The 27,268-nt window shown below is 37.3% G+C and overlaps 1 protein-coding gene across 1 annotated transcript in view; it reads left to right on the forward strand.

Annotated features, from left to right (window-relative positions):
* PARK2 (parkin RBR E3 ubiquitin protein ligase) overlaps positions 1-27,268 on the forward strand; it is a 622,540-nt gene that overhangs the window by 239,013 nt on the left and 356,259 nt on the right. The window contains exon 8 of the mRNA XM_014950502.1: positions 17,609-17,724. Within this exon, the coding sequence (XP_014805988.1) occupies positions 17,609-17,724 (116 nt within the window). The remainder of the gene's footprint in view (positions 1-17,608; positions 17,725-27,268) is intronic.

Here is a 27,268-nt window from a genome sequence, read left to right on the forward strand (position 1 = left end):
GAGGAGAGACCTTATCACTCTACAGCTACCTGAAAGGATGTTGTAGTGAGGTGGGGATTGGTCTGTTCTCCCAAGCAACAGGCAGTAGGACAAGGGGAAAGGGCCCCAAGTTGCACCAGGGGAAGTTTAGGAAAAATTTCTTCACTGAAAGGGTGGTCAAGCATTGGAACAGGCTGCCTGGGGAAGTGGTGAAATCACCATACCTGGAGATATTTCAAAGACAGTGGTTCAGTGGTGGTTTTGGCACAGTTAGGTTAACAGTTAGTCTTAACGATCTGAAAGGTCCCTTCCAACCTTAAAAATTCTATGATTCTGTGAGAAGAACCATACTGGAAAACGTTGGTTCCATATTAATATCCCCCTGCCCCAAGAAAAAAACCAAAACCCTAAACATCCACTCTCCCTCTCCTCCCCCCAAAAAAGCCATCAAAAACCAAGTGGCAAAAATTAGAAGAATGTTAGAATCTTTTAAAAACAAATAACCCACGTGAATTAGCATACTTGCCACTACCTATAAATTAACGCTGTTTTCCTTGTTACCACATATGTTTTGTTTTTATTTTAAAGACTGTAAAATGCTGTGTGTGTCAGATATGGAGTTCTTCTTGAATATATTTAACTAGTGTCTTGGAACATGCTTCTTGAGGGTCTGTTTCTCATTTTGTTATTTAGAAAGCTCCTGTGATTGGGAGAGGCTTAGAATAAACAGTGTGGGTTACCTAGGAGATGGCATACTGTAGCAAAAAGATTTTCTTAGGGGGGAAAAAAAAGCTTATTCCTGCATGAAGTAGTGTTCTGTGTTCAATTTTTTTTTTTTTTTTTACTTTTCATATTTGTAGAGAATGCTAGCCTGTTCTTAGCAACGTTAGGATGGACTTGCTGCCTGCCCAGGTTTGGAGCAGGAATTTCAGGGTGTCTTGCAGCAATTTGAATTAGTCGCATTCAGGTCTCTGGGTGTACGAGAGAGACACAGTTGGAAATGTCTTTCAGTTTAATGAAAAAATTAGTGTGTTATATTTGCAACATCTTACCATATGTAAATTTATGTTCTCCCTACTTATGTACTTCAAAAGTGAGCGAATTGCACATTGGAAAAACTTGCAGTGTTACTGGTTTGCCCGCGGCTTGCTCCTGGCTCTGCTTCTTGGCAGCAGTCAGGGTTGGGGGTCTGAACTACCATGGGTTAGAGGAAGTTTGTGCTTCTCTGGAATTAATTTTCAGCAACTGTCTTTTCATATAAGTAATACAGTTGGGGTTATTTAATCTAGTCTGTGGAGAAAAGGGTGCTTTACCTGCGATGTACTGCAGAAGGGCACCACCACCACCATTTGGCCCGTGACTGACAGTAGCTGTGGTTTCTGTGGAGCAGTACGCAGGGGACCTTTGTTTGAGAAAGTGGGCATGGGGTTTTTGGAGTCTTTTTTTGCAGACCGTAGCCTTGAGTGTAGTTAAGTATTGTCCCCAGGTTGTACTAGGCTGTACTGTCCTGGGTTCCAGTCCCTGCTCTCTGTGCTAATTAAGCATTTTGCATGACAGACTGGATAAAATATGGAGCACGTGAGCTATGTATTTGTGTCTGTAGGCCACTCTCTAGGAGCTCAGGTAGGGAGCTCTGTTTGTTCAGGAAAGAGCTAAACTCTACTTCATATAAATGTGTGAGTTTTCCAAGGTGTTGCTAAGGAAGGTCATGTTACGGATCTTGAAAAGGAGGGTTGCTTGTCATATTAAAAGCTGGACTCCTTTGCTATGGGAAGTAGTGATTTAGAAGTGATTGGGTTTTGTTTCCTCAAGAGCGGGTTATAGTGTGACAGTAATTAAATGATAAGTTCAAACTGTAAACATATGAAGGGGGAAAAGCAAAGCAAAACGCCAATGGGATGAAGTTCAATAAATCTAAGGGCCAGGTCCTGACTTGGGTCACAAAATCCCCATGCAGTGATACAGGTTTGGGGAAGAGCGGCTGAAAAGCTGCCTGGCAGAAAAGGACCTTGAGGTGTTGGTCAAAAGCTGGTTGAATATGAGCCAGCACTGTGCTCAGGTGGCCAAGGAGCCCAACAGCATCCTGGCTTGTATCAGGTGCAGTATGTCCATTAGGACTAAGGAAGTGATCGTCTCCCTGTACTCAGCACTGGTGAGGCCCCACCTTGAGTATTGTGTCTAGTTTTGGGCTACTCACTACAAGGAAGACATTGAGCTGCTGGGGCATGTCAAGAGAAGGGCAATGAAGCTGATGAGGGGTCTAGAGCACATGTCTAACAAGAGTGGCTGATGGAATTGAGGTTATGTAGCCTACAGTAAAGGAGGCTGAGGAGAGACCTTATCACTCTACAGCTACCTGAAAGGATGTTGTAGTGAGGTGGGGATTGGTCTGTTCTCCCAAGCAACAGGCAGTAGGACAAGGGGAAAGGGCCCCAAGTTGCACCAGGGGAAGTTTAGGAAAAATTTCTTCACTGAAAGGGTGGTCAAGCATTGGAACAGGCTGCCTGGGGAAGTGGTGAAATCACCATACCTGGAGATATTTCAAAGACAGTGGTTCAGTGGTTGAGGTGTTGGTCAAAAGCTGGTTGAATATGAGCCAGCACTGTGCTCAGGTGGCCAAGGAGCCCAACAGCATCCTGGCTTGTATCAGGTGCAGTATGTCCATTAGGACTAAGGAAGTGATCGTCTCCCTGTACTCAGCACTGGTGAGGCCCCACCTTGAGTATTGTGTCTAGTTTTGGGCTACTCACTACAAGGAAGACATTGAGCTGCTGGGGCATGTCAAGAGAAGGGCAATGAAGCTGATGAGGGGTCTAGAGCACATGTCTAACAAGAGTGGCTGATGGAATTGAGGTTATGTAGCCTACAGTAAAGGAGGCTGAGGAGAGACCTTATCACTCTACAGCTACCTGAAAGGATGTTGTAGTGAGGTGGGGATTGGTCTGTTCTCCCAAGCAACAGGCAGTAGGACAAGGGGAAAGGGCCCCAAGTTGCACCAGGGGAAGTTTAGGAAAAATTTCTTCACTGAAAGGGTGGTCAAGCATTGGAACAGGCTGCCTGGGGAAGTGGTGAAATCACCATACCTGGAGATATTTCAAAGACAGTGGTTCAGTGGTGGTTTTGGCACAGTTAGGTTAACAGTTAGTCTTAACGATCTGAAAGGTCCCTTCCAACCTTAAAAATTCTATGATTCTGTGAGAAGAACCATACTGGAAAACGTTGGTTCCATATTAATATCCCCCTGCCCCAAGAAAAAAACCAAAACCCTAAACATCCACTCTCCCTCTCCTCCCCCCAAAAAAGCCATCAAAAACCAAGTGGCAAAAATTAGAAGAATGTTAGAATCTTTTAAAAACAAATAACCCACGTGAATTAGCATACTTGCCACTACCTATAAATTAACGCTGTTTTCCTTGTTACCACATATGTTTTGTTTTTATTTTAAAGACTGTAAAATGCTGTGTGTGTCAGATATGGAGTTCTTCTTGAATATATTTAACTAGTGTCTTGGAACATGCTTCTTGAGGGTCTGTTTCTCATTTTGTTATTTAGAAAGCTCCTGTGATTGGGAAAGGCTTAGAATAAACAGTGTGGGTTACCTAGGAGATGGCATACTGTAGCAAAAAGATTTTCTTAGGGGGGAAAAAAAAGCTTATTCCTGCATGAAGTAGTGTTCTGTGTTCAATTTTTTTTTTTTTTTTACTTTTCATATTTGTAGAGAATGCTAGCCTGTTCTTAGCAACGTTAGGATGGACTTGCTGCCTGCCCAGGTTTGGAGCAGGAATTTCAGGGTGTCTTGCAGCAATTTGAATTAGTCGCATTCAGGTCTCTGGGTGTACGAGAGAGACACAGTTGGAAATGTCTTTCAGTTTAATGAAAAAATTAGTGTGTTATATTTGCAACATCTTACCATATGTAAATTTATGTTCTCCCTACTTATGTACTTCAAAAGTGAGCGAATTGCACATTGGAAAAACTTGCAGTGTTACTGGTTTGCCCGCGGCTTGCTCCTGGCTCTGCTTCTTGGCAGCAGTCAGGGTTGGGGGTCTGAACTACCATGGGTTAGAGGAAGTTTGTGCTTCTCTGGAATTAATTTTCAGCAACTGTCTTTTCATATAAGTAATACAGTTGGGGTTATTTAATCTAGTCTGTGGAGAAAAGGGTGCTTTACCTGCGATGTACTGCAGAAGGGCACCACCACCACCATTTGGCCCGTGACTGACAGTAGCTGTGGTTTCTGTGGAGCAGTACGCAGGGGACCTTTGTTTGAGAAAGTGGGCATGGGGTTTTTGGAGTCTTTTTTTGCAGACCGTAGCCTTGAGTGTAGTTAAGTATTGTCCCCAGGTTGTACTAGGCTGTACTGTCCTGGGTTCCAGTCCCTGCTCTCTGTGCTAATTAAGCATTTTGCATGACAGACTGGATAAAATATGGAGCACGTGAGCTATGTATTTGTGTCTGTAGGCCACTCTCTAGGAGCTCAGGTAGGGAGCTCTGTTTGTTCAGGAAAGAGCTAAACTCTACTTCATATAAATGTGTGAGTTTTCCAAGGTGTTGCTAAGGAAGGTCATGTTACGGATCTTGAAAAGGAGGGTTGCTTGTCATATTAAAAGCTGGACTCCTTTGCTATGGGAAGTAGTGATTTAGAAGTGATTGGGTTTTGTTTCCTCAAGAGCGGGTTATAGTGTGACAGTAATTAAATGATAAGTTCAAACTGTAAACATATGAAGGGGGAAAAGCAAAGCAAAACCACATCCAACACCCAGCTGTAATGTCTGTCTGAAATTGGAAGGGTGCATTTTTATAATGTTACACAACTGCACCTCTAAGTGAAGTGGGTATGTTTTCCATACAAATTTATTTCTCATTTTAACTTCTAATTACCCTGAAGGGATTATTTATTTAAGGTACTTGATGTGTGATGGAAAGTTTGTTTTCAAGTTGTGAGCTTTCCTAGTGAATATTGCTGGTATTAAACAAGATAATGCATGTACAGAAAGAATAGCCATCAGGAAACAGCAAAGGCAGGGCTAAGAGCATTGCAGGGTTTGGCAAACGCTAGCTGTTTAATTGCTTATGCCATCTATGGGACAATTTTGGAGTCTGAAAAAAGATTTGTTGTAACAAATGCTATAATAGACCTGTTATGTTTCTGTGAGCACAACATTCGTGAGGCCAAATTCATCTTGCTGGCTCAGTTACCTCCACAAGTTGTACATCTTACACAGGGAACTTGAGGCAAACAGATCAGTATCTCTGCATTTGGCTGTGCTGCCACATACCTGTAAGTCAGGGGCAGCTTTAATTTCCAGCAGTTATTTTATTTTGCAGTGGTTATTTTGCTAGAGCACTGCTAGTGCTCTGGACAGCGTGATTAGTCCCCACTGCTGTAAATGCATGAATACCCATATATTTACAGCACTAGGGACTCAGCTAAGTGTGTTTGGAATTTTTTGAGTAAGACAATGCATCTGGACAGTTGTTTTAATTTAGTGCCCATGGTAACATCTGTCTTTCTGTTTTTCTGTTCTTTTCCTTGTAGCCCATTATAAGGCAATGATTTTGGTCATGCATTTGTATCTTTTAAATTATTGGTTTTCCTTACATAAAGTTGAAGTGGTTTAATAATAAACACATCTAAAAATATTTTTTTTTTCAGAAACACATTCTTGAGGTAATTTGCTAGTTAAATTTACTTTGTAAGATAGATATCTAATTAAAATGTCAAATGGAGAATGCAGCATTGTGTGGAAGCTATTTCTACAGCTGAAATCTACTTAGTAAAATCAAGGAGCAGAAAGTGTTTTGCAATACAGAAGGGCAGAAGAGTTCTGCCCGTAGTTGCCTGCCTGGTCAGAAGACCAGAGGAAATCGGTCAAGCGTTTCTGGTAAAAATCTTCATACCTGAAGGCCAAGCAGCACAGCATGGCTTATCTGCAGCTGATAAGTTTTCTCAGTCCCCAGGGACAGGGATGTAAACCACATACGAAAAGCTGCGCCTGGGTTTTCCCACTCTTGAACTCTGCTTGTCAAGGACCTTGCTAACACTGCAGCTCTATGGATGACTCTGTTCAGTCACCCAGAAACGCTACTGGATATTCTTTAACAATAAGCCATTTGCTAGTGTGGATGTAGCCTTATTCTCCCCGGATACAATTTTTTAACTTAGGAAAAAACAATTTTATTTTTTTTCTGCTTTTTTTTTTCAATGAAGGCAGTGTAAATAGATACAGGTTTGCTGGGAAGACTTAATTGAATCCCTTTAGTGAAAAAGTCTATCAAGACACTACCAGCATTACATTAAAGCTATGCAAATAGCCATCTACACTAGACAATATATCTATGTATTAAATTGTGTCAAAGGAAAAATGTCCACATCTTTCTGTTTTTAATAATAGAAAATACCTTTTCAAATTAGATACTGTGCTGTCAGCTACTGATAAATGTTTGCTGCTTCTGTTCTGCTATCCACGTGAAACAAGTTTGTGTGAAATGCTTGTTTAAATTAGTTGCTGCATTTTCGTTTTTTTTTTTTAATGCTAGAGACTATAGGTATGAGTGTAATGGAAACATAGATTTCTTTTTTTCTGAACATGTTTATAGAGGAGATAGTGGATTTCCCACTTGATTAAGACTTAAGGACAGCATAACTATACTTGTGCTAATAGAATGCAGTCATGGCAAAGAATGCACTTCAGAAAAAAGCAACAAGATTGTGGGTGGGAAATAGACTTCAAAAAACCCATTGCCTGTTCAGTGGATATTCAGAAGGTGCCAAACATTCATTAGTACATATTTTAGTCTTCAGAGCAAAAGGCAAGCACATCATCTACAGAGGGAGAGAATAACAATTCTGCCACTTCCTCCCTTCTCTTGCAGTTCCCAACATAACTGGGCAGTGTCTTGGCTGGTTTGTTCTCATTCATATCCTGATCTATGGCTGCCATTGGAAAGATGACAGAACAAACCATCCAATTTTTCAAAGCTGAGACACAGGGATGAGGCAAAGAGCCACTCCTGTGGTATTACAGCCTAATTCTGTCTGCCCAGCACCCTCACATAAATACTGGTGCTCCCCCTGAGGCAGCCTTAGTGCTAAATGAAAGGTGTCTTAGTACTGCCTTTCAGCAATGTTACAGACTTGTAGATCATCTATTTGGTTAATGGATGGATGTGAGGCTTTAGGACATTGGTGATATTAGCTGAAGGCTGAAAACCTAAAACCAAAAATAACAGAAAATAACAGTCATTTTTTAAGATGGCTGTATGGTTAAAATAACTTTTTTTTTTTTTTTTCCCCGAAGCTTCGAACCTGACCAGTTCCTTAGATATCAAGGGATGAAAAAAATGCAAATGTTTCAGTTGTAATAGGAGCAGATGGATGGGAATCTACTGCATATATTGGAGAAACACAACAATATTTATAGACTAGACCATAGAACTGGTTGTGTTGTATAGAATGCTCATGAAAGCTAACAGCTAGTTAAATAAATGATGTAGTTTACTTAGAAATTTGTGATTTGTTAACTCTGCAGGCTTTTCTCTGAAGCTTGAAATGAAATTCTTTGGGAGACCTTAAAACATAATTTCAGCTGTGCAATATTTACAGCTCAGGTATGGGAGTCCTGTTTCTTAACCTTTTAGATTTATTCTGTAGATATTTTGAATTCTTGATCACTATCTTTACCCCAAATGCTTGTTAGTGTGGCTGAAAAAGAAACAAATCACTCAAACCTGTAATTGTGAACAACTTTTTGTGCCATAAGAAGCACAGTCTGAGGATCTGATATCATACAGAGTTCGAGTTTCTTCCCTCCTTGAGCCCTTTTTGTGGCTTACTTTCACATAAAAATTCAAATCAGATTGCCAGAGGAAATTAAGCTCAAAGTAAAGGATTGATTCTCTACAGGAAACACTTGATAACAAATTTAAACAGTTGGATTCTACTTTAAAAGAGGCTGATGGGAAAGTTTAAGTCCTAGAAATCAGCACTGATGTTCAGGATATGATGATTATAATACATCCTAAGTAGCTGGTCTGAAACTGAGACTTCTGCTGTGGCTCAAGTAATTCAAATAAACTTTTCCAAAATAAACTACTTCATACATGCTGAAGCCTGGTGAACAAATTCAGCAGAACAATTTGGGTTGGGTTCCAGAGGCTGGGCTAGGTAATTTAATATTAAATTTATTATATAATTAAAATTAATTCATACAATTAAAATTAATTTATTAACCAAGGCGTCTACAGTCTTGGTTCAGCCCATGAGATAGTGTTGATCAGAGATTGTATTTCAAAATGAAACATGGATGAAAAAAGTTTGGAGCAGAGAGGGGAAGGGGAAAGTTTGCACTCTTTCAGGGCAAGGAAGGTGTAAACCTTTCATGTTATTTTATATGAAAGCATAGCCAATCTCATAGAAAAGTTGTTTACTTGCAGCTATCTTACTGTATCTTTACATACTATGGACATTGCAGTACCTGAGGCATGTTATTTATGTATTTCTGGTGACTGGCTAAATGTCTATAGGGCCTTTGATTCCACTATGAAGACACATTCCAGGCAAAGATCTGTTTTATAAGGAAACATGATGCCCTAGAGCATTCATTTCTTTGTCTACACTATGAGAAAACGGGTGATAGAAAATCTGGATCATGCTGGAGTCCTGTTCAGTCTGTCTGCGTCATGGAAATATTGCTACTCGAAGGAATGAAAGTAGAATTAGTGACAGGATTGTCTGAGCCTGAGCCACCAATTGCAGAAAAAGGAAGCAAGTATAGTGTGTGGCTGCCTTTAGACAAGCAAAGTAAATGAGGAATGCTGCAGTTAAAAATTATAAAAGTCACTTTCACACAAAGTGCTTTCCTGGGTGGTTGAAATAGTATTTTCTGAGCAACAGCAGCAGCTCAAGGATTCCCAAGGCATTTGTGCTCTTTGTTTCCACTGTGTCTCTTCTAGTGGACAAGGAAAGAATAACACGTGAGAGGTACTGCATTTCTTGCACACAGAAGTCCTACGAAACTATAGTTGTACCGTTTCTCCAGAGGCTAGATGTCATTATAACTTTCTATAGTTAATAATCTATTATGCCAGTTATTTGAGTCTTAATTGTATCCATCTCCTCTTTTTGAATTTTAGTACAAATTATTAACTGAAAAGTAATAACTGGTTGGGGTTTTTTATAGTGCAGAAAACAGATATGCAAGCTGCATGCATCATTGTACAAAAATAACCTTATTGGTATAAATCACTGAAAATCACAAACAAATAAGTAATGGCTGCATCCGAAATGGATAGTAAGATCTTTTAAATCATTAATAATCTTATTTATATCACATTAGACTGCTGATTAAAATTGAATGGTAACTATAGCTGGCCTGTAATTAATTTTTGAACAATATCTCTGTTGTTCTTCCAGTGAATTCTGCAAAAATGAAAGATAGAAATATTGCCCATTGGCAAGGGGAATTTATACTTAAATAAAAGATCGTTTGTTTTCTGTTTATTTGTGGGTTTTTGTTTCAGAGGTTTTTTTTATAGAACGTGGATAAAAGTTGGATCTGGGTGTGATGAGAATAGTGGCTGTGCTATTTTTTAGCCCTTGAAAATGTCTCATAGAAAAACATTTATGATGAGTTGTTAATATGGTTTTTTTATATGCCTAAAACTTTGCTTTGAGTGATTCGGTCAGGACTAAAACAATAGATCTTTTAAAGAATTATGAATAACACGTATGTTTCCTATCCCATAATCCTACTGTACTCAAAATACTTTCTGTATCTTAGGCTACCTGTTCAAATATTTGATATACAACAAATTGGTTTTGGTATCTTCAACTGAATAAAAGACATGGTGATTGTGTTTGATTGACACAAGTGGAACTGTAAGTTTTTAATGGCTTTCTTACATGAACTTATTTAAAGTTGACCAGGAGTAGAAAGGAGATATTTTAAAGATGTATTGACACTTTTTTTTTCTTTCTCTGAAATACCAGTCTTTTAGTCACTTGGATGTATTTAGATTGCAACAGTTACTGCTAAACAGAAAAGAGAGTTTAGAAAAATGGAGGAGAGTAACATTTCTGCCCAAAACTCGTGCTTGTCTCAAAAACATAATAATAATTTAAAAAGTTAACTTTCTCCCTTCCCCATCCTTCACACAGGTCAAAGTTGATGTTTTCATTGAGACCAAGCATACTCTGACAGCCTCAGTGAAGAGATGGCAAAGGATACTCATCCTAAAGAGCTTTTTTTGTGAATAACAGATCTTTCTTCTTCTCAGCCAGAGGCAGTTTGAGAAGGGCAATAGGGTTCAGTCAGAAGGCAGGTATCAGAGAGGTGCTCATATTACTTCAACATTTTTATGCTGCTTTTGTCTCTTGCCAAATTAAATAAATATAAACTTATAGACATTGAAATGTAATATATTAGCAATTTATTGCCGTTCTTTACATCAAAAGATGTTTCAACTTATCTTTGAGGTCATCTTAATTATCAACAGTATATTAACAAGGCTTACTGTGTAGTATATCTCTCCTGGGATATCAGTTTTTCTCTTTGCATCCCATAAAGGCATTTTTTTCAAAGCTCACATTTCTGACAGTGTCCATGAACTGCAATGCTGTCCTCCTGCTGCATGTTCTACTGCAGAGATTCTGTGGATTTGAAAGTGTAAAGGCTGGGGAAATACTTGTGGAGATGTATATAAAATGTGCTGGTATTGGTGGTATCCTTTTATTTTAGTTCTTGCTGATTATTCTGATTCCATTCTGAACATCTAAGTCCCAGATCAGATGCTGAGTTTTTCACAGAATCTTCTCTTTCAAATTGAAAAATTACTTTAAGATATTTTTTTTTATGGCAAAGAAATGTTGTCTTAGTGAATATGCTTTTGAAAGATTTGTTTTGCTATTGGTATGCAAATGATTAAAGTGACCAATATCTTTAATATTAGTGTCACAGTATTCCTAAAAAAGTCTATGCTAAGGGCCTTTGAATCCACTGTCACTTAATAACCTTGGTTATTGTTCTGCTTAATCTTAATAGAGAACTAGAATCACACAATTACTCCCCTTTTTGTAATGATCAATTTCTTTTTTTTTTTTAACACCGGAATGTTCTTGAGGAGTTCTGTGCTGCAGCTTGAAGGCTGGTCTAATACCGTGTACAAACCCTTTCCTTTAGAATGAGCTGTGTCTGTTGGTGGGGACTGAGGCAGCCCGCGGAAGCTGGGTTTGCTGCTCCTTTGCCTAGGAGCTGATCCCGCTGGCTCTGCCCAGCTCAGGGAAGTCAGCTGCCCTGTAGCTGAGTGTTTACAGTATCAACCCAGCACGGAATTTGTGAATCACAGCAAATCCACAGAGAGGAGGTTTGATTTTGATTGGGAACTCAAGTAGGAAAGAAATATTCTCGAAAGTAAGATGGCGGGCGGGCCTGAGGGCTGCTGCCGGTGCGGTGCAGGCAGCCTGGGCCCGGCCGAGAGACTGAGGCCTCCCTCAGCGGTGGAGAGGGCTCTCTGTCAGTGTTTGACCAGCAGGTGGGCAGCTGGCTGCTTGATGGAGGCCTTTTTGGTGTCTGTGGGGTGTGCTGCCATGTTGGGGAGGCAGGGGGATAGGCCTCTGGGCTACAGCTCTGAGGAATCCAGGTTAACCTGCCTGTGCACTGATAGCTTTCACCAGGTATTTGGCCTGACCCAAAGCCCATTGAGGGCTACAAAGATGATCAAGGGAACGGAGCATCTCTCTGATGAGAAAAGATTGAGAGACCTGGGCCTGTTTAGGCTGAAGAAGACTGAGAGGGGACCTCATGAATGCCTATAAATGTCAAGAGGATGGGGTCAGACTCTTTTCAGTGGTGCCCAGTGACACCACAAGAGGCAATGAGTACAAGCTGGAACACAGAAAATTCCATCTCAACATGAGGAAAAACTTATTTACCTTAAGGGTGACAGAGCACTGGAAGAGACTGCCCAGAGAGCTTGTGGAATATCCTTCTCTGGAGACATTCAAAACCTGCCTGGATGCGTTTCTGTACAGCTTGCTCTGGGTGATCCTGCTTTGACAGGGGCGTTGGACTTGACGGTCTCGGAAGGTCTCTTCCACCCCTGACGAGGCTGTGATTCTGTGAATGGAGATCACCTTAAAAGAAAGGTGTGCTGATGCCAGGAGTAGAACCTAAGCTTAGTTTCTCAGCTACAAGTGTTGCAATAACAGTTCCAGATGAATTCCAAACATAAAAGAAGCTGAAGACTTTGTCTGAAATTTAGGTAGCTATAAGAATGCTTTTGTTTTATTTATGTGTTTTTTGACTCAACCCAATTATATTGCAAAATTTTGAATCATCGTTAATACTTTTCTTCCTGTGATCTTAACAGTTGTTTTGGTCTCAGAGTCATTGCTTAGTAAAAACAAACCATGCAGAGTAGCAATCACCAAATAATTCGTACAAGGTGATGCTCACAATGCTCAATAGCTTCTTGGGTTTTGGCAGTATCTGCAGAGCGGCATAAGGGAATTGGGAAGTTGTTAGCACAGGCCACTATTTTGAGGAAGATGTCTTCCAGTAACCAGAGCTAGTGAAAATACTGTTGGCTCAAAGAAGTAGTCTTACGTATACAACTCATTCATGAGTCTATCACAGAATCATTTAAGACTTGATTGCCATAACCTTCAAGAGTTTTTCTTGGGCAGTACAGCCTTCCTCGTATTAGTTAGCCAGTGTAATTCAAACAGCTTTTCTAGCACTTTTTACTTATTTAACTTCAAAAGCTCTGCCTCTTCCACATGTGAACTGTGATGTTTTACGGATACTTTTTTTCACCAGAGATATTCCTTAGTCCTGGAAAGCCACTGTTTGCAGTTCTTCTGGGATGTGGGAACCTTAAAGTGTCTCTGCTCAGAGTTGAACCCAGTCTTTCCCAGAATATCCTAAAAGAAGTATTTGATTCCACAGCTGTTCTGAAGTGAGTTTCTTTCAATCTGTCCTTAGACCTGCTGCATATCTACTAATTTTTTTAGTTGGAAAAGGAAATAAAGCATTATCACAGGAGTATGCTACAGTGGAGTTGAAGTTTTCTCTCATTCAGAGGAATAATTATGGTGATACAGATGAAAGGACATTTAAGAATGCTGATAATTTGAAAAATGAAAACTACACCTTCAGTGGTTGTAACACATTAGTAAATGGTTTTGCCTGTCAGTCCTAAATAAACACATCTGTGGGTAATTCAGGGGAAAAATACCCACCTTTTCCTGTAGCTTATTAAGAAAAGGGAATAAGAAATTCAAAAGGCTGTGCTTCCTTAGGATTTTTAGCCAATTTACACAGCAGTGAATAGAGAAGCAGGCTTAGGAACCTGTATTTGCGTGTGTGTATGTTCTATATATTTGCATTTCTTCAGCGATAAGGAGTACGCAAAGACAAAGTTTGAAAAGACAAAGTTTAGGGAGAGGTGCTCTTTTTCTTTTTTCATAAAATATAAAACAAATTTAAAAAAAAATAATAAATTTGAGCATTTTCTTCATGAGTTTCATAAAAAGTAGCTAACGCTGACCATGTATCTTTGGACCTTTTCTTCCACCTTGCACTTTATATGATGTTGCATGACACAAAAGCGATAACAGGAGTGAAGAATATGACAAAGTATGTTAGAGCAATGCCTGCTCCCTTCTCTGAATAACAATCTATCAGATGCACTGCCAAAAGGAAGACATTTGTAGTGTTAAATAGAATGTTCGCAATTTCATGGGACCTATGCCTTTAGGCAAGAAAATGATCTAAAGATATTCACTGCTGTAGAAGGTGACCATAAAACTACTGACTTTCAAGACTAAGAAAAGCACTAAATTTTGTCTCGGTTTTTGCATTAATTTCTTGACTGACTTTCTCATTGCTGAACAGAAATACTTAACCAAAAAAAATTATTAAACAGAAACCTTTGTACCAAGTGAGAACAGTGGTGCAGAAAGGAGGAATAATGTGATTTCTGCTATTTTTAGGTATTTTAGAAGTGGTCGGATAGCTATGTAGACTGCACAAATTTTTGCCCATCTCTTTCATGTTATTCTGTAGAGTTCTGTAGAGAACTGGCTTCTTGGGGCCATTGGGAACTGGTAAACAGCAGAAAGGATCTTACTGGGAAAATGCACCATCATCAGTGAAGACATCTTTAGCAAAACTGAAGTTTCGGTTTGTCCAAAATGTAATCTTGTAAATGTGTCCTATATAACAAATAAATACTTGTGGATTGTTTATTTACACAATGTGTAAAACCAGGCCATGTAAATTTTTATTTGCAACTGGAAACCTAATTGAGTTCATGACTTTTTAAAAACCGGAATGTGTACTACTATGATTAAAAAAAAAAGTGGAAATTCAGTCCACACTATGCCAAAACTCACTCAGCATACTGTGCTTTTCAGATTCTAATTTTTCCCTGTATTCTGAACTCCCATCATAGCAGTGATGTCTCAGGCCTGCAGAAGTAGAGTGTTGTGTTGATTTTATAGAATTATACATTGTGTGGGTTGATACCTTTTGTTTTTGCAAGGACAAACATTTTATAAATGGGTTAGTTTTACTGTACTGATAGACTCAACATATTTGTTATAAATGACTTCTAAAATTCTTTAATCTTGAAGATTTCTTCTGAACAAATACTTGACATGTAAACTTGAGGTTTTTTTTTTCTCTGTAATTTTAATGATCTCTTTGTTCTGTTTGGATTTAATATTAAGATTTGCTGTTTCTTTAATTGCTGTTTACTCAAGCAGGGAGTCTTTCAATGAATGTTTTTGGAGAGCAGTAATGTTTTCTTTTGTTATTTCAAATAGTATTTTCCCATTCCATAATTTTCTCTATTCAGCAACAGCAAAGCACATCGTCAATGCGATTAGTGGAAGAATTTTCTTAAAGCAGTTTTGGGGCTGATAAACAGAGGTATAGAGAAAGTATTTTGGCAATGTAGCACTTCACTGTAGCCCAATGAAGACTGTTGACTTTCTTATTTTCTTCCCCTCCCACCAACTTGCAATAAGCAATGCATCTCTGAGTATGGAATAAGAATTGTATCACTTTATTTCCCTTCCATCTTCATTAAACAGCTTTCATGACGAGAAGCTTGTAGCCATTGTGAGGTATTACCAAAAGCAATTAGAATCATCAAACAGACACTCTGTAGAAAAAAAAATATAAATTAAGTCTAAAGCTTTTCCAAGTGTTGTAGAGCTTACTTCCTTTACTACTCTCTTTCTTTTTGCTTGTGACCCAAAGAAAGTTTTACTATAGTGGGAAAGTAATGTTATAAAAAAATTCTTTTTCTTTTGTACATTTCCTTGTCCATAGTTTATCTGTTCTGGAATAGTGAGTTCTCAATATTGTCTTAGTTGTATGCAGAAGATGTACTGAAGCAAGGAGATATTTTCAAGACTCGTCCTGTTGAAATAAATCCTTCTTACCATTTAATTCAAACAAAAGTAAAATCAAATTAAAGGGCAAAAAAAACCCAAGCTGCAATACCCATTAGCAAATAATACAAAGATCAATGGATACATTTTTAAAGGTTGAAAATAAATTAAAATTACAGATTGCCTAAAGTTTCATTCCAGACGAATGTGTAGTTCCATTGACTCATTCTCAATTACTGAAATGCTTCAAGCTAAGCTGATATAACTGGGTCTTGTACAAGAGAAAAAAGGATGGAAAGTATAAAGTATTGTCTAAGGATGACTTTAAGCATATTTTCTTGCTTGGGACTACTTCCTGATGTTATGGAACAGGACAGAAAGATGATTTAGTTATTTTAAAAAGTTAACTCTATGTAAATACGTACAGGTGATTACTTCAAAAGTTCTGTGAAAAATTACTTCACTTGAAAAATAGGCTTGCCTTGAAAATATATTCTTACCTCTTAGTTCTCTCAATAAACTGCTACTAGCACATGCTTCAGACAAGGAGTCCTAGTTAAGGACTCGTGGAGTTTGAACAGTGGAGTTTTAAACAGTGGAGTTTGAATATTTCATTTGTGTTGAATGCACTGCATGGATCAGTGCATGTCTGAGAAGCAGGATCGACTAACCTAGGAGGAAGGTTGTATTAATACTCCTCATATCCTAGTCATCAGATTCCACCTTAGAAGTATTACTGCACAGGACATGTGTCTCATGTAGAAATACACACCATATCTGAATGATCACCACTGAGAAAACACAGTAATTGGCAGCTGTTTTACAGATGAAGAACGCCTTACTGCGAGGCTTGAGGCAGTGAGAAAGAGCTTTTTCTGGACTGATTGTAGTAAATCTCAGTGCCAGGCTGTACAGGGGGAAGGTCATTTTGTATTAAAACTGATTTCATTCAGCCACATGTATTGTCTTGTATTCATATATACTAGCAAACACTAAAATATATGTCTAGGTAGGAAATTGGTAGTGGGTTTTGGATGTGGCTGGATTCAGATGTAACTTCTGCACTCTAAAGAAGTGTGACTATACTTTTTTTTTTTTTTCTCCTGTTCCACCTCCATGACTGATTAGGAAACACCGCTGATTTTTATTCACTGACTCTGTGAGGTTTTTTTCTCTAGCTGCAGTTTTTTCTTTTTTTCTTCTTTTTTCTCTCTGGGTGTCTTGAGAGTCATCTGTGATCTTAATATCCCATCTTAATATGCCATCAGCACCTGTCATTCTTTTGTGCTACCTTCTTGTCATTTCTTCTGATTCATTTACACTCTCTCTTTCCAATTCACACTTCATCTATAAGAGTCTTAATATTTTCATTACAAACGTCCACAATTTGATACCGCAAAAAGGTCTCATGGGAACAAAGAAACTGCAAACTGTCACCTGTGTCTCTTATTGCAAAGCATATGTCTTCAGACTGCTTTTATTTGCATATATATAGAGCGATTCAGACATTTAAAACAATCTCTTATAACAAAACCTTATCAAAGCACAGCATGATTAGTATGGCCTTCCCTGGGGTGCAGTGGAAAAGAGAACAAAGCACACAGTTGTGAAAAAAGTGTTATGCTAATGAAAGAGTCTAAGAGGCTATATAGAGCTGTATGGACTAAAGCAACTTAATTCAAACACAAAATAAGATATAATTGCAAATGTATTACATGTCCCATGAGAGCTAGAGCTTCTCTTTAATATGGTGGTAAAACTGTATAGTATAGATTTCCAACATCATAACAGCAAGGCCAGACTTTACCAATTTAGAACTAAAATTCTGTGGGTTAGAGTTCAGAAAATGGTAATATCTGTAATAACAACAACAACAACAAAAGTGGAAATATTAATGTATAGTGACAGTTACTATTCTGCCTTTGATGACTATACTTAGATGAAGTAATTTTCTTTCTGTAAGTCCAGAAAATCCCAGAATGTGTCAGACTGGTATCAAATTAGTACACAAGTAGATATCTTCTTTGCTAGGGAAGTCACTGAATAAAATACACACCTATACTGGTATTTTTGCAAGGGATTCCTCGTAAACCTTTCCTAATGATTGTCCTCCTTTTCTGCTGGCAGTGGTGATTTGTCTGTTGTCTCAAATGTCAGTTACCTAAGATAAAGAGAGGACATGAGCGGCAGGTATGTAATCTTCTCTTTATCTCTCCTTCAATATTTCAGGAGTTTTACTTTAAATGTGGAGCACACCCAACCACTGACAGTGAAACATCTGTGGCTTTGAACCTCGTTACAGCAAACAGTCGCTCTATCACGTGTATAACATGCACAGATACCAGGTAAGTACAACAAAAAGTGTCAGAGATGCACAGTCTCAGTGCTTCAGAGTACTTATCACTTTCAAAGAGCTTTTCTTTTGCTGCTGCTGGTTTTCTTTTTAAAACACTTCTTTTCCCTGGTAGCACGGTAGAAAATGGGCCACACTTTCAAATGTGTTTGTTTAGCTGGTATGATAGCAATTTATATTTTTGAACCTTAGTTGAATTACAGGTGGAAATCTAACTGCTTGAGTTCTAACTACAGCCTCAAGTGCTCAAGATCGTGGTGTGTGGAGATCTTTGCTGCTAATCCGTATTTAAGAGCCAGTGAATGAAAGTACAACTTTGAGGGGGACAGACTGTTCCTGCAGAAAGGAACTTTTTGGTGTTTGTTTTATAAATCAAAGTGAAATTTCTTAGGATGCATCTGTTCTCGTGTTCTTGTTTATTGCATTTTTAAATACAGTAATCCATTTTACTGCATGGTATTTGGGCACATACATTCAAGAACACCACTGCTTGCAAATGCATGGATTAAAAACCAATTGCCCAAGAAAGAATGATACCATTGTTGTTAAGAATTACCTGAGATACATTTATTACTGATTAGGAGATATTTTGAGGTGGAACCTCAAAACTAATAACACAATGTTATATGCTGTAAATATTACTATTGATTGGTCTGCGTTTTGCAATAGAAGAAAGAATTTAGCAAAATCTTATAGGATAGCAGGAAGTATGAATGAAACTGTTAGGAGACATCTTTTGGGGGAAGAAAAGCTTGATTCTTGGAAGTAAACTTCCTACTGAAAACAATAGGTGGTTGTTCCAATTCTGTCCCAGACCTAGGATAATTACATCATGTTGTACTTGCCTGCTACTGCGTTGATAGCAACTGATTGGTCGCTGACAGCATTTGGCTGAAGAAAATGAGTCTTTGTTAGAAATTAAAATATAATCATGTGCTGAAGAGTATGGTGTCCATCGTTTCCCACATTGCCGTGTGTCTCTTTCAGAGACTACCTTGCAGGCATACATGCTGAATTACTTACATAGCTTGTCTCCAATTGTAGGTATGCAACAGTATTAATCTCTCTGTAATTAAGGATGATATGAAGTTTCCATTCTAAGACTAGCCTTCTCCTTTTCCCAAGAACAAGAGGGAAGAGCAAGGGCCATAAATATGGCCCTTAAATATAATTATTTAAATATAAATATTACTAGGGTTTAAGAACTGGTTATAATTATTTCAATCTAATTTAAAATGGATATATTGTCATTTTTCTGAATTGGTGTATCCAGTACAGACCTACTCGCTCATATTCAGGAAGTGGTAATTTTTTCTCTGTTTTGTGGTAAAATCCCAAGGGAAAGAAAGAGGTAAGACTTAATTTTCTGGATTTTCTTAGCTGACTTTTGCCCAGGACTAACTATTGGCTTCTTAAACTTTACTAGTGAAGTTTAGTGGGGCTATTTATTGACATATCCCAAAAGCATATAACTTCTTATTAATTTATATTAAGGTGCCAAATAATTATGGGAGGCCTAAGTTTCAGTAGACTTTTAGCTCAGTACATAATCTGGGAATATTTATTTATGAATAAATTTATTGGATTTATACACTTAATCAGGGAAGAAAGACACATCTTCCTGTTGGCCTCATGCTGTTCAGGTTCTTTATAGCTTACAGAACCCCTTCTGAAATGCCATTAGGTGATGTTAAAGTATTTTATTTCTAAAAGTTTGTAGGAGTTCTTACTGAGTGCTCTAAGAAACAGGGTAGGATTTGGGTGCTTTAGCATCTGACAAGGCACTAACAAGCATCAGTTATCTGTGATATCTAGCTATGATGGGGACAACAGGTTCTTTGAAGTCACTGATGCACATAACAAGTCTTTTAGTCTTCTCTTTATTTGATGTAGCAGATTCAGTTGTTCATAAATAGATTTGTCTTCTGTTATGGAGCACAGAGATACTTTTCAGATAATGAAAGTTTGGTTTAGTTTTCTGAATGGCTGAGAGATTTTATTTGATCATAGCAAGATCTCTGAAGCCTATGGCATAAGAAGAGGATTAGATGGCAGATATTATAAAAACAGACCAATTGCACCCCCTTCAATCTCCAAAAAGTCTGGAGAACACTCTTCTGACCCAGTACATGTTGTAGGCCAGGGAATTAATTGTTTGGCAGGAGGCAGTGAAATCAGTTATCCCAAGAGTGAGTGGGAGAGTACTCCAGCAGCCACCTCCCACCCATGAGCAGGTCTTTTGCACTGGCCTGTGGGATTGCAGAAGATGAAATCAGCAGGAAGTAGGCAATATTATGTCAGTTGCTCCTCTCTTTCATGGTTAAGTAGCCTGAAGTTACTGTACCTTGACTGCCCATTGGTGCAGGTTGCAGAGTCATGCATTTTCCTTATATGAAAGTATATACCAAAGAGAATTACAGAAATGCCCATAACCTTTTTAACTTTAGTTAAACATTTAGGTGATTATATGTATCTGTGCTGACCATTATTTTCTAATACTCCAATACAGTCGGAAAGTAGCAACTAGAGCGCTCTGCAGTTTGTAGTATTTTGTGAAACATACTTCCATCATTCTGTAGCATTCAGGTGGATAAGAGGAATAACTGTATTTGGTACATTAACTATTACTTTGTATTACCTTCACTACAGTCAAAAAACCTGTGTCTGTTCTTCAAAAATACATTTTTCTCTCTTCTTGCTGAACAAATTTAAACAGGAAAATATGACAACGAGGTATTATTTATGTATTTTTAAAGTATTATTTGCAACAAGATATACCATTTTTCTCGTTGTTTCTGTCCATTTATCATGGACACTTAGTCTACCGCCGGCAGAGCAGTTAAGCTCTAAGAGTCTTGACATGGCATATGTATGGTTTTAGCAAGTTTTGCAGAGCTCATAAAAATTGCATTTGAAGCAGTAGACTGCTCTATGGTAGATAAAAAAAAAAATACAAAATGGAAGTAATGTTTAAGCCTATCGCTGATTTTTATTCTTAAGTTTACAGTAGGAACACTTTCTGTTTGCCTTGGATTTATATTAATATTTTCATGCAGCTCTGACCAACAGAGTGAAATACTTCAGAGCCAAATACCCTTGTAGGGTTATGCTAAATCCACAGGCGGTATTCCATGTAGTGTAATGCCTTCCAATGTATTCTGCTTATCTACAGCAGAGTTAGCATGAATTGGCAGCCTTTATGCATGTATTTTTTTCTGTAGCGTTCAAGGTGATGGGTTGCTATTTTATGTCTTTGAAGAAGCTCTTAATAGGTTGAGCAAATGGCTGAAAGTTGAAACAAATACTAAAACTGTGCAATCCTCAAGGGGAGATCTGCTTTTGTCAACTGTTTCCAGTAGAAATAACATCAAAAGGGGTTAGAAGTACCCCAGGGTACCCATAAATCAGGCTCAGGAATAACAGCAGTGTTAAGCAGTGTAAAAATAAAATGTGCAGAACAGAAATGCCTCACGTCATCTTTCACAAACTAGGTAAGGTAGAATTCCTAAAGGCACCATTATTTTTACCTTCCAACAGATATGGATAGGTGTAAAAGATATATAGGGCTTGCTGTCACTTAATAGGTAGGAAGAATTATCCAGAAGGAGATATATTTGCTCTTGTGCTATCAGATTATTTTTTTTTTTATCAAATAAAGCTCTACTTCATACTTTTGGACAAAAAATCATTTTGTTTTGTTTAGACAATGGAACCTTGTAATATGATTTTCTGCAATTTGGACTTCCTAAGACTAGAGTGGAAGTGAGAGCTTCATTTTGTTAGTGGTGAGAGTTAGAAGTACATGTGCAAGATGTTCTTCAAGGGTAACTGTGATGTAAGGTCTTTGTCATAATTCTTTTCAACCAAATCAATTCAGACTGTGATCACATTAGACTTTATGGGCAGGAGAGTATTGGAGAAGGTCAGTACTTGGAGGGAAAAACTCAAAGGGAATGTAGTAAGTCCTGTTAGAAATTCGGTAGAAAGCTCTCTTCTTTAGTCAATATAGAATGAATGACTCTGCATGTTGTTAGGGATAACAATCCGGTTCTGGTGGGACTATTTGAACCTCCTAAGCCTCTCACTAGCTCTTAATAGGCCATTTTTTTTTTCTTATTTTTTTTTCTAGAGAACTTACAAAATTTTTCCCTCCAGCAGCGTTTTGTGCCACCCCCTGTCATTCCTACTTACTCATTTCCATGACTGCAGAGTCAGGATTGAGACTCGTGAGCTTCATTTTTATAGGGTAGTATTTCCAAATTGATAAGAGAGAATCATTTGCTTCTCAATAAGTATATATGTGAATGGTTTTTAGTTGGGGATTTTATCTGTGGATTTTACCTGTCAAGGAAAGACCAACTCCCCCAGGTTATTATGGAGATCAGGATTTTTGTAATATAGTATTTTGGGTTTTGATCTCTATGACATTATTGTTGATATAGTAGGTGTGCTCAGTTCCTTATTGACCACTACTTGCTGTCCCATATTATGCATTGACATTGTACATTGCCTTGAAGTAAAATATTTCTTCTGTTACAGTTTAAAAGATTGTTTAGAAACATCTGAAATTATGTGCCATACCTTTCTTTTTGGACAGAGCTGATGTTAATGCAGCCTGGATTTAAAAAAAAAAAAGGGGGGGCAAGAAAGTCAAAGGAGGAATATAGCAGCTAATATGACAAAAAGTTTGAGGTAACAGGACTGCCGTGGTATTCAAAACCTTTAAAATACAAATAATTTCAGAATCGTTAGTTTCATTGTTTGAATAAAATGTTAGAACTGAAGGAACAATTTGCAAAATTCAGCTTCTGATAAGGATCCACATCTGAACTGTAAACATTTTCAAAGTGAAGAAGCTGTCCTAAAAATTTGATTCAGGTAAATTTTGCTGTTATTTGAAGAGATTTTTACCAGGGACATTCTGTTCCCTTCCCAGATCAAAATGCAGAATGTGTCCATTAAAAGACATTGCCCATGTAATGTTCTTCAGAAAAGTAAATAGCACTTTATTCTAGATTTATAATTGCTATTTCTCTTCACTTCTGGGGTTTAGGATCCTAAAATTACCCATTGGGCCATTATAATCCAAGCAAGTTATTAAATCTATATTTAGCTCATCTTTTTTAAAGTACGTTTTCCCTTTCTGTGACCTGTGTTGATAATGTGATTTCTGCTCCAAATCTCTGCCTGTTACATCCTGTTGTCTTTATATACCTTTAGTAGTTCAAAGAGGAGTGGGAAGAGATTATGTTAAGAATTAAATCTACTTTGTCTAAGTACTATGACCATCAGGGACAATGTCTACTTCTTTCTCTTCTAATGCCCCTGAAATTAATGGGATTTCTTAAGAATCACTTGTTTAAAGTAAGAAATTAATCAAATAGAAAACTAAGAACTGTTACTAATTGGTTTAGAGCTTTTTTCTTTTGCCCAATAAGGTAGCCTATAGAATACTGATTTTTACATCTGTAATATTTGAGCTCTGATACAAGCAAAACCGCGCAGAGAAAACATTTTGTTGGCACTTTTGTTGGTATTTTGAAATGTGAACAAAATCTTATGCTAGTAAGTGACCTTCATTTCATTAGTGGCGCACACCATGGGTTTTAGACTCAAACAGTTGTACCATGGGCTTCTGGAAGATGTGCCTTGTGCGTGAAATTCAGTTGCCTTACTCTTTCCATGAAATTGTAACCACTGGTGTACAGCAGCCCCCTATGGCAATGACAGTACAGCATTGCAATTCTTATTATTTTTTTGCTTCTGAATCTATTAAGATCTGCTTTGCAGCTGCATCTCAGTAAAACAGCTTACAGCTTCTACACTTTTATGAAGACAAGACTAGACTGGCGATGCTATTGTATTGTCATATTGCATATGTTCTTTGCTGGCAGGGGACAAGTGAGGAGAATTTAATGCAACCTTACTCATCTCCTTTGCTAAACATAAAGCATGAACTTTTTTTCTTTCCATCAGGGAGGGCAAAACCTGCCTACTTCCCCTTCTTTATGGTGCAGATCTTTTGTCTCCTATATATGTGTTAGTGTACAGTTGAGAGGAAGGACAAATGGAAGGGAATGTCTTGATTACTTGCTGATTTTTTTTTTTATCCATACCTATAAATATGAATATATTGAATATAAATATATATGACTAGTGGTATGTTTACATATTTTTGAAACAGCCACTGCTAAGAATTTTTAAGGTAGTCACAATTGAATTTTATTTCTAATTTGAATTTATTTCAGTAACATGTGTCTCCAGCTTCATGTGGGATTCAATACGTATCACCAATTTAATTTTTCATTTGAAGTTTCACCTGAAGCTTCCAGATTGCAGAATATTATCAGTAGACTCTATATTAGATTTTTTATCTTCTCTGCCATTCTAATTTATGGCATGATTAATACAGCGAGCTGTTTTTGCAGATTTCTTCACTTACGTATTTTAATGCACATTGCAAGACAAGAACTTAATAGTTTAAATGGCTTTGAATTAATTAATAGTTTTAAAACTGTAAAGTGTGAGGTATCCAAGCATACCACATGCAAAATTTGGTGGACATCACCTCCAAAATATTTTGAAGAAACCTAAGACTATGACTACTTGCATATGAGCAATTGATGGAAAATGTTAGCTAATTAATATACTTTTTGTGCAGATGCTGTAAGTTTAAATAGAAGTTAGATTTCATTTGCAGAGTAGCAGATGTTTGTGAAATGTTGTTCAGAGACATTTTTGAAACTTGCAGGCCCACAGTATGCCTCTTCTGTCATAGATGTTTGCTGGTTTGTGTGTTGTGACTTTTTTTCTGACAAAGAATTTTCATCTCTAGTGGGTTTTGTTCCAGGTAAGGTTAGTAAGAGCTGAATGTTATCCCCATCCGATAGCAGTATAATGACCTATGAGAAATGTTATTAGACGTCACAATCCAGTTGTCTTTGGACATATATCCATATTTTAAGAAGTCACCATCACAGGTGATACTAATTAGCAAGCCTAATAATCTCAGCAGAGACCTGAGATCTGAAGGAGCAGGGTGAACAAATTGCAGAGAGATGCTCCTTTCAGGTCTCAACTGAAGTATTAAGGGAAGGTTTTGTGGAGGAAGTTCAACTGTTGCACTTAAGTAAGCTGAGAGCTACCAGACTGTTGCCTTTCATGGTCTCTGATTTTCTTCTATAATGTGTTAAAAACACGCAACAATAAGTAATTGAATGTGAATATATGACAGCTGAAAAAAGATTTACAAAATCAAGTGCAACAATGGGAAGTCTGCCCTTTTAAAAAAAAATGTCACTGCTTTAATGTTTTTAATGAATTGACATTTAGTAACGAACATTCAATGTGTCAGTAATGATTCATTGATAGAAGATGGGAGACAAACGTTCTTTGGAAACAAAGTTAAGTATGGAGAAATTACATGTCTTTATTGTGTGGAAATTGTTTTCAAATATAGTTCAGGTATAATGTATTTTATACATTATACATTATAAACAAAAATGTATATGTACACATATGGATCGATAGCATATATGAAAAAAAAACGTCTTTTAAACATATATATTCATTTAATTCTCCAAGAAGCTAATTTTGTGAAGAATGTTCCTCTGCTTCCGATTTGACTCACAGTTATGTAAGTTTCCTACTGTATCGGTGCAGATTTGAAATTTAACACACCCCTAAGAAGACAGTCCATGGTTTCAAAAGAGGAGTGTACTTATTGTTATATGTTTCCAACTTTCCCAGTCACAACCTCTTCTCAGCCACTTTCCAACTACTTAGAGGTAGAACTGCTCTGTCCCGAATGACTCAACACCAGGAGAAGTGAAGGCACAAAATTGCATTCATTTCAGTTTAACTGAAAGAATTTATCAAAGATGGGAAAGAGTCATAGAAGGGAATGTCACTGCTGATTTTTTACACTTATACGTAAGTGTGTTCATATAGGTATATGACTTTTGATACATTTAAATGTTTTTGAATCGGCCACTGCTAGGAGTATTTGAAACAATCACAATATCACAATAGAATTTTATTTCTATTGTGAACTGATTTCTGTAATGTGCATTTCGAACTTCATATGAAATACAGTAGATCTCCTCAATTTCATTTTTCCAATTTCAGTTTTATCCAACTCTCCTTTTTGTTTTACTCTTTATTTTCTGTGTTCTAGAGAGAAAGAGTATATGTAGAACAGAAATTATTTTAGTTGCTACTAATATGTATCTATTTAATTGAGTTCAGTTGTCAGAAATTTTCAGTCCATGATAAGGAAAGAAGTGCATTTCACTAGGAAAAAAACAGACTGAGAAGATATAGACCACTCTGCAAACTGAAAAAGGTGTAGGGAGTGTAGGCTGTTATTAAAGCAGAACTAAAATAAAAATAAATAAATTCCTAAACATTCCTGTAAAGGACATTGAAAAATGATGAATGCTAAGTCCATTAAAACCTAATTTTTGGAAGATGACTTTGTAAGACAATTTTTTAACGTGGAAGAAACAGAGTTATTTAATCTATTTCTGCCAGAAAGTCATAGAGAGTTAGTAATTTGTTAGTATTTGCATTGCTAATTGATTAAACATTTTCGGGTGCTGTGTCTTGGATGAAACCTACAAGAGTTAATTAAGAGTTAACTGTAGCTTTAGATACATAGAAAAATAAATCTTCTGAATATTTAGCCTTATAAAGCTCTACAGAGAAAAAAGTAACCTGAACATTTGCTTTCCACTAGGGTTCATATTTTCTATATTATTTTTAAGTCATAGAATCATAGCAAAATCATTGACATAGCAGTATTGTCAAACTCCAATTATTGCAATTTAGCAACAGTTGGAAAGGAAAAGAAAAAGAGCATGTGGAAGATGTGGCTGGCAATTACAGCACAGAGAAACGAGTGGAAATACAAGAGAAAGAACCTAAACCTTTAGGCAAAAACCTAAATATGCACATGACAATAATTTTGATTTGCAGAAACTTAGGAAAAATTGGAAATAGATGTATAGAGGAAAAAGTATCAGGATGTAGTTTCTTAAATAAAACACATGAAGGGCTCTTCATAAGACAGAGAACCTGTCATAATATGCAGGGAACTTTATTAAATATTGCTTGCAACTTCATAGAGTCTCTTAATGATCTAATATGGAACAGTAACTGTTGTCTGAGGGAATGCCTATAATAACCATTCCATTCCTCAGTATAATACCTCAGTACAGATTGTTTTTATATTCTATAAACCCCTAAAAGTAAACATTTTAGGAGAATAACAATGTGTATAAAATCTGAGGGCAATTATACACATACTGCATTCAATAGATGTCCAAGGCAATGTACTAATACCAAATTCTAGAATAACATTTTTAAATTTTTATCAATTTCAAGGGCATATAGGTATAAAATTTCATCTGAGAGAACAAGGAGGGATTGAGAAATACGTTCAAGAAATATGTTTGCTTCTATATTTATAATAAATGGGCACGGTTATTGTTTCATTTCTCTATAAACCGTGGTTTAGAATAAACTGGTACTGTACT

Source organism: Calidris pugnax, unplaced genomic scaffold, assembly GCF_001431845.1.
Source record: "Calidris pugnax isolate Ruff unplaced genomic scaffold, ASM143184v1 scaffold24, whole genome shotgun sequence".
NCBI lineage: Eukaryota > Metazoa > Chordata > Aves > Charadriiformes > Scolopacidae > Calidris > Calidris pugnax.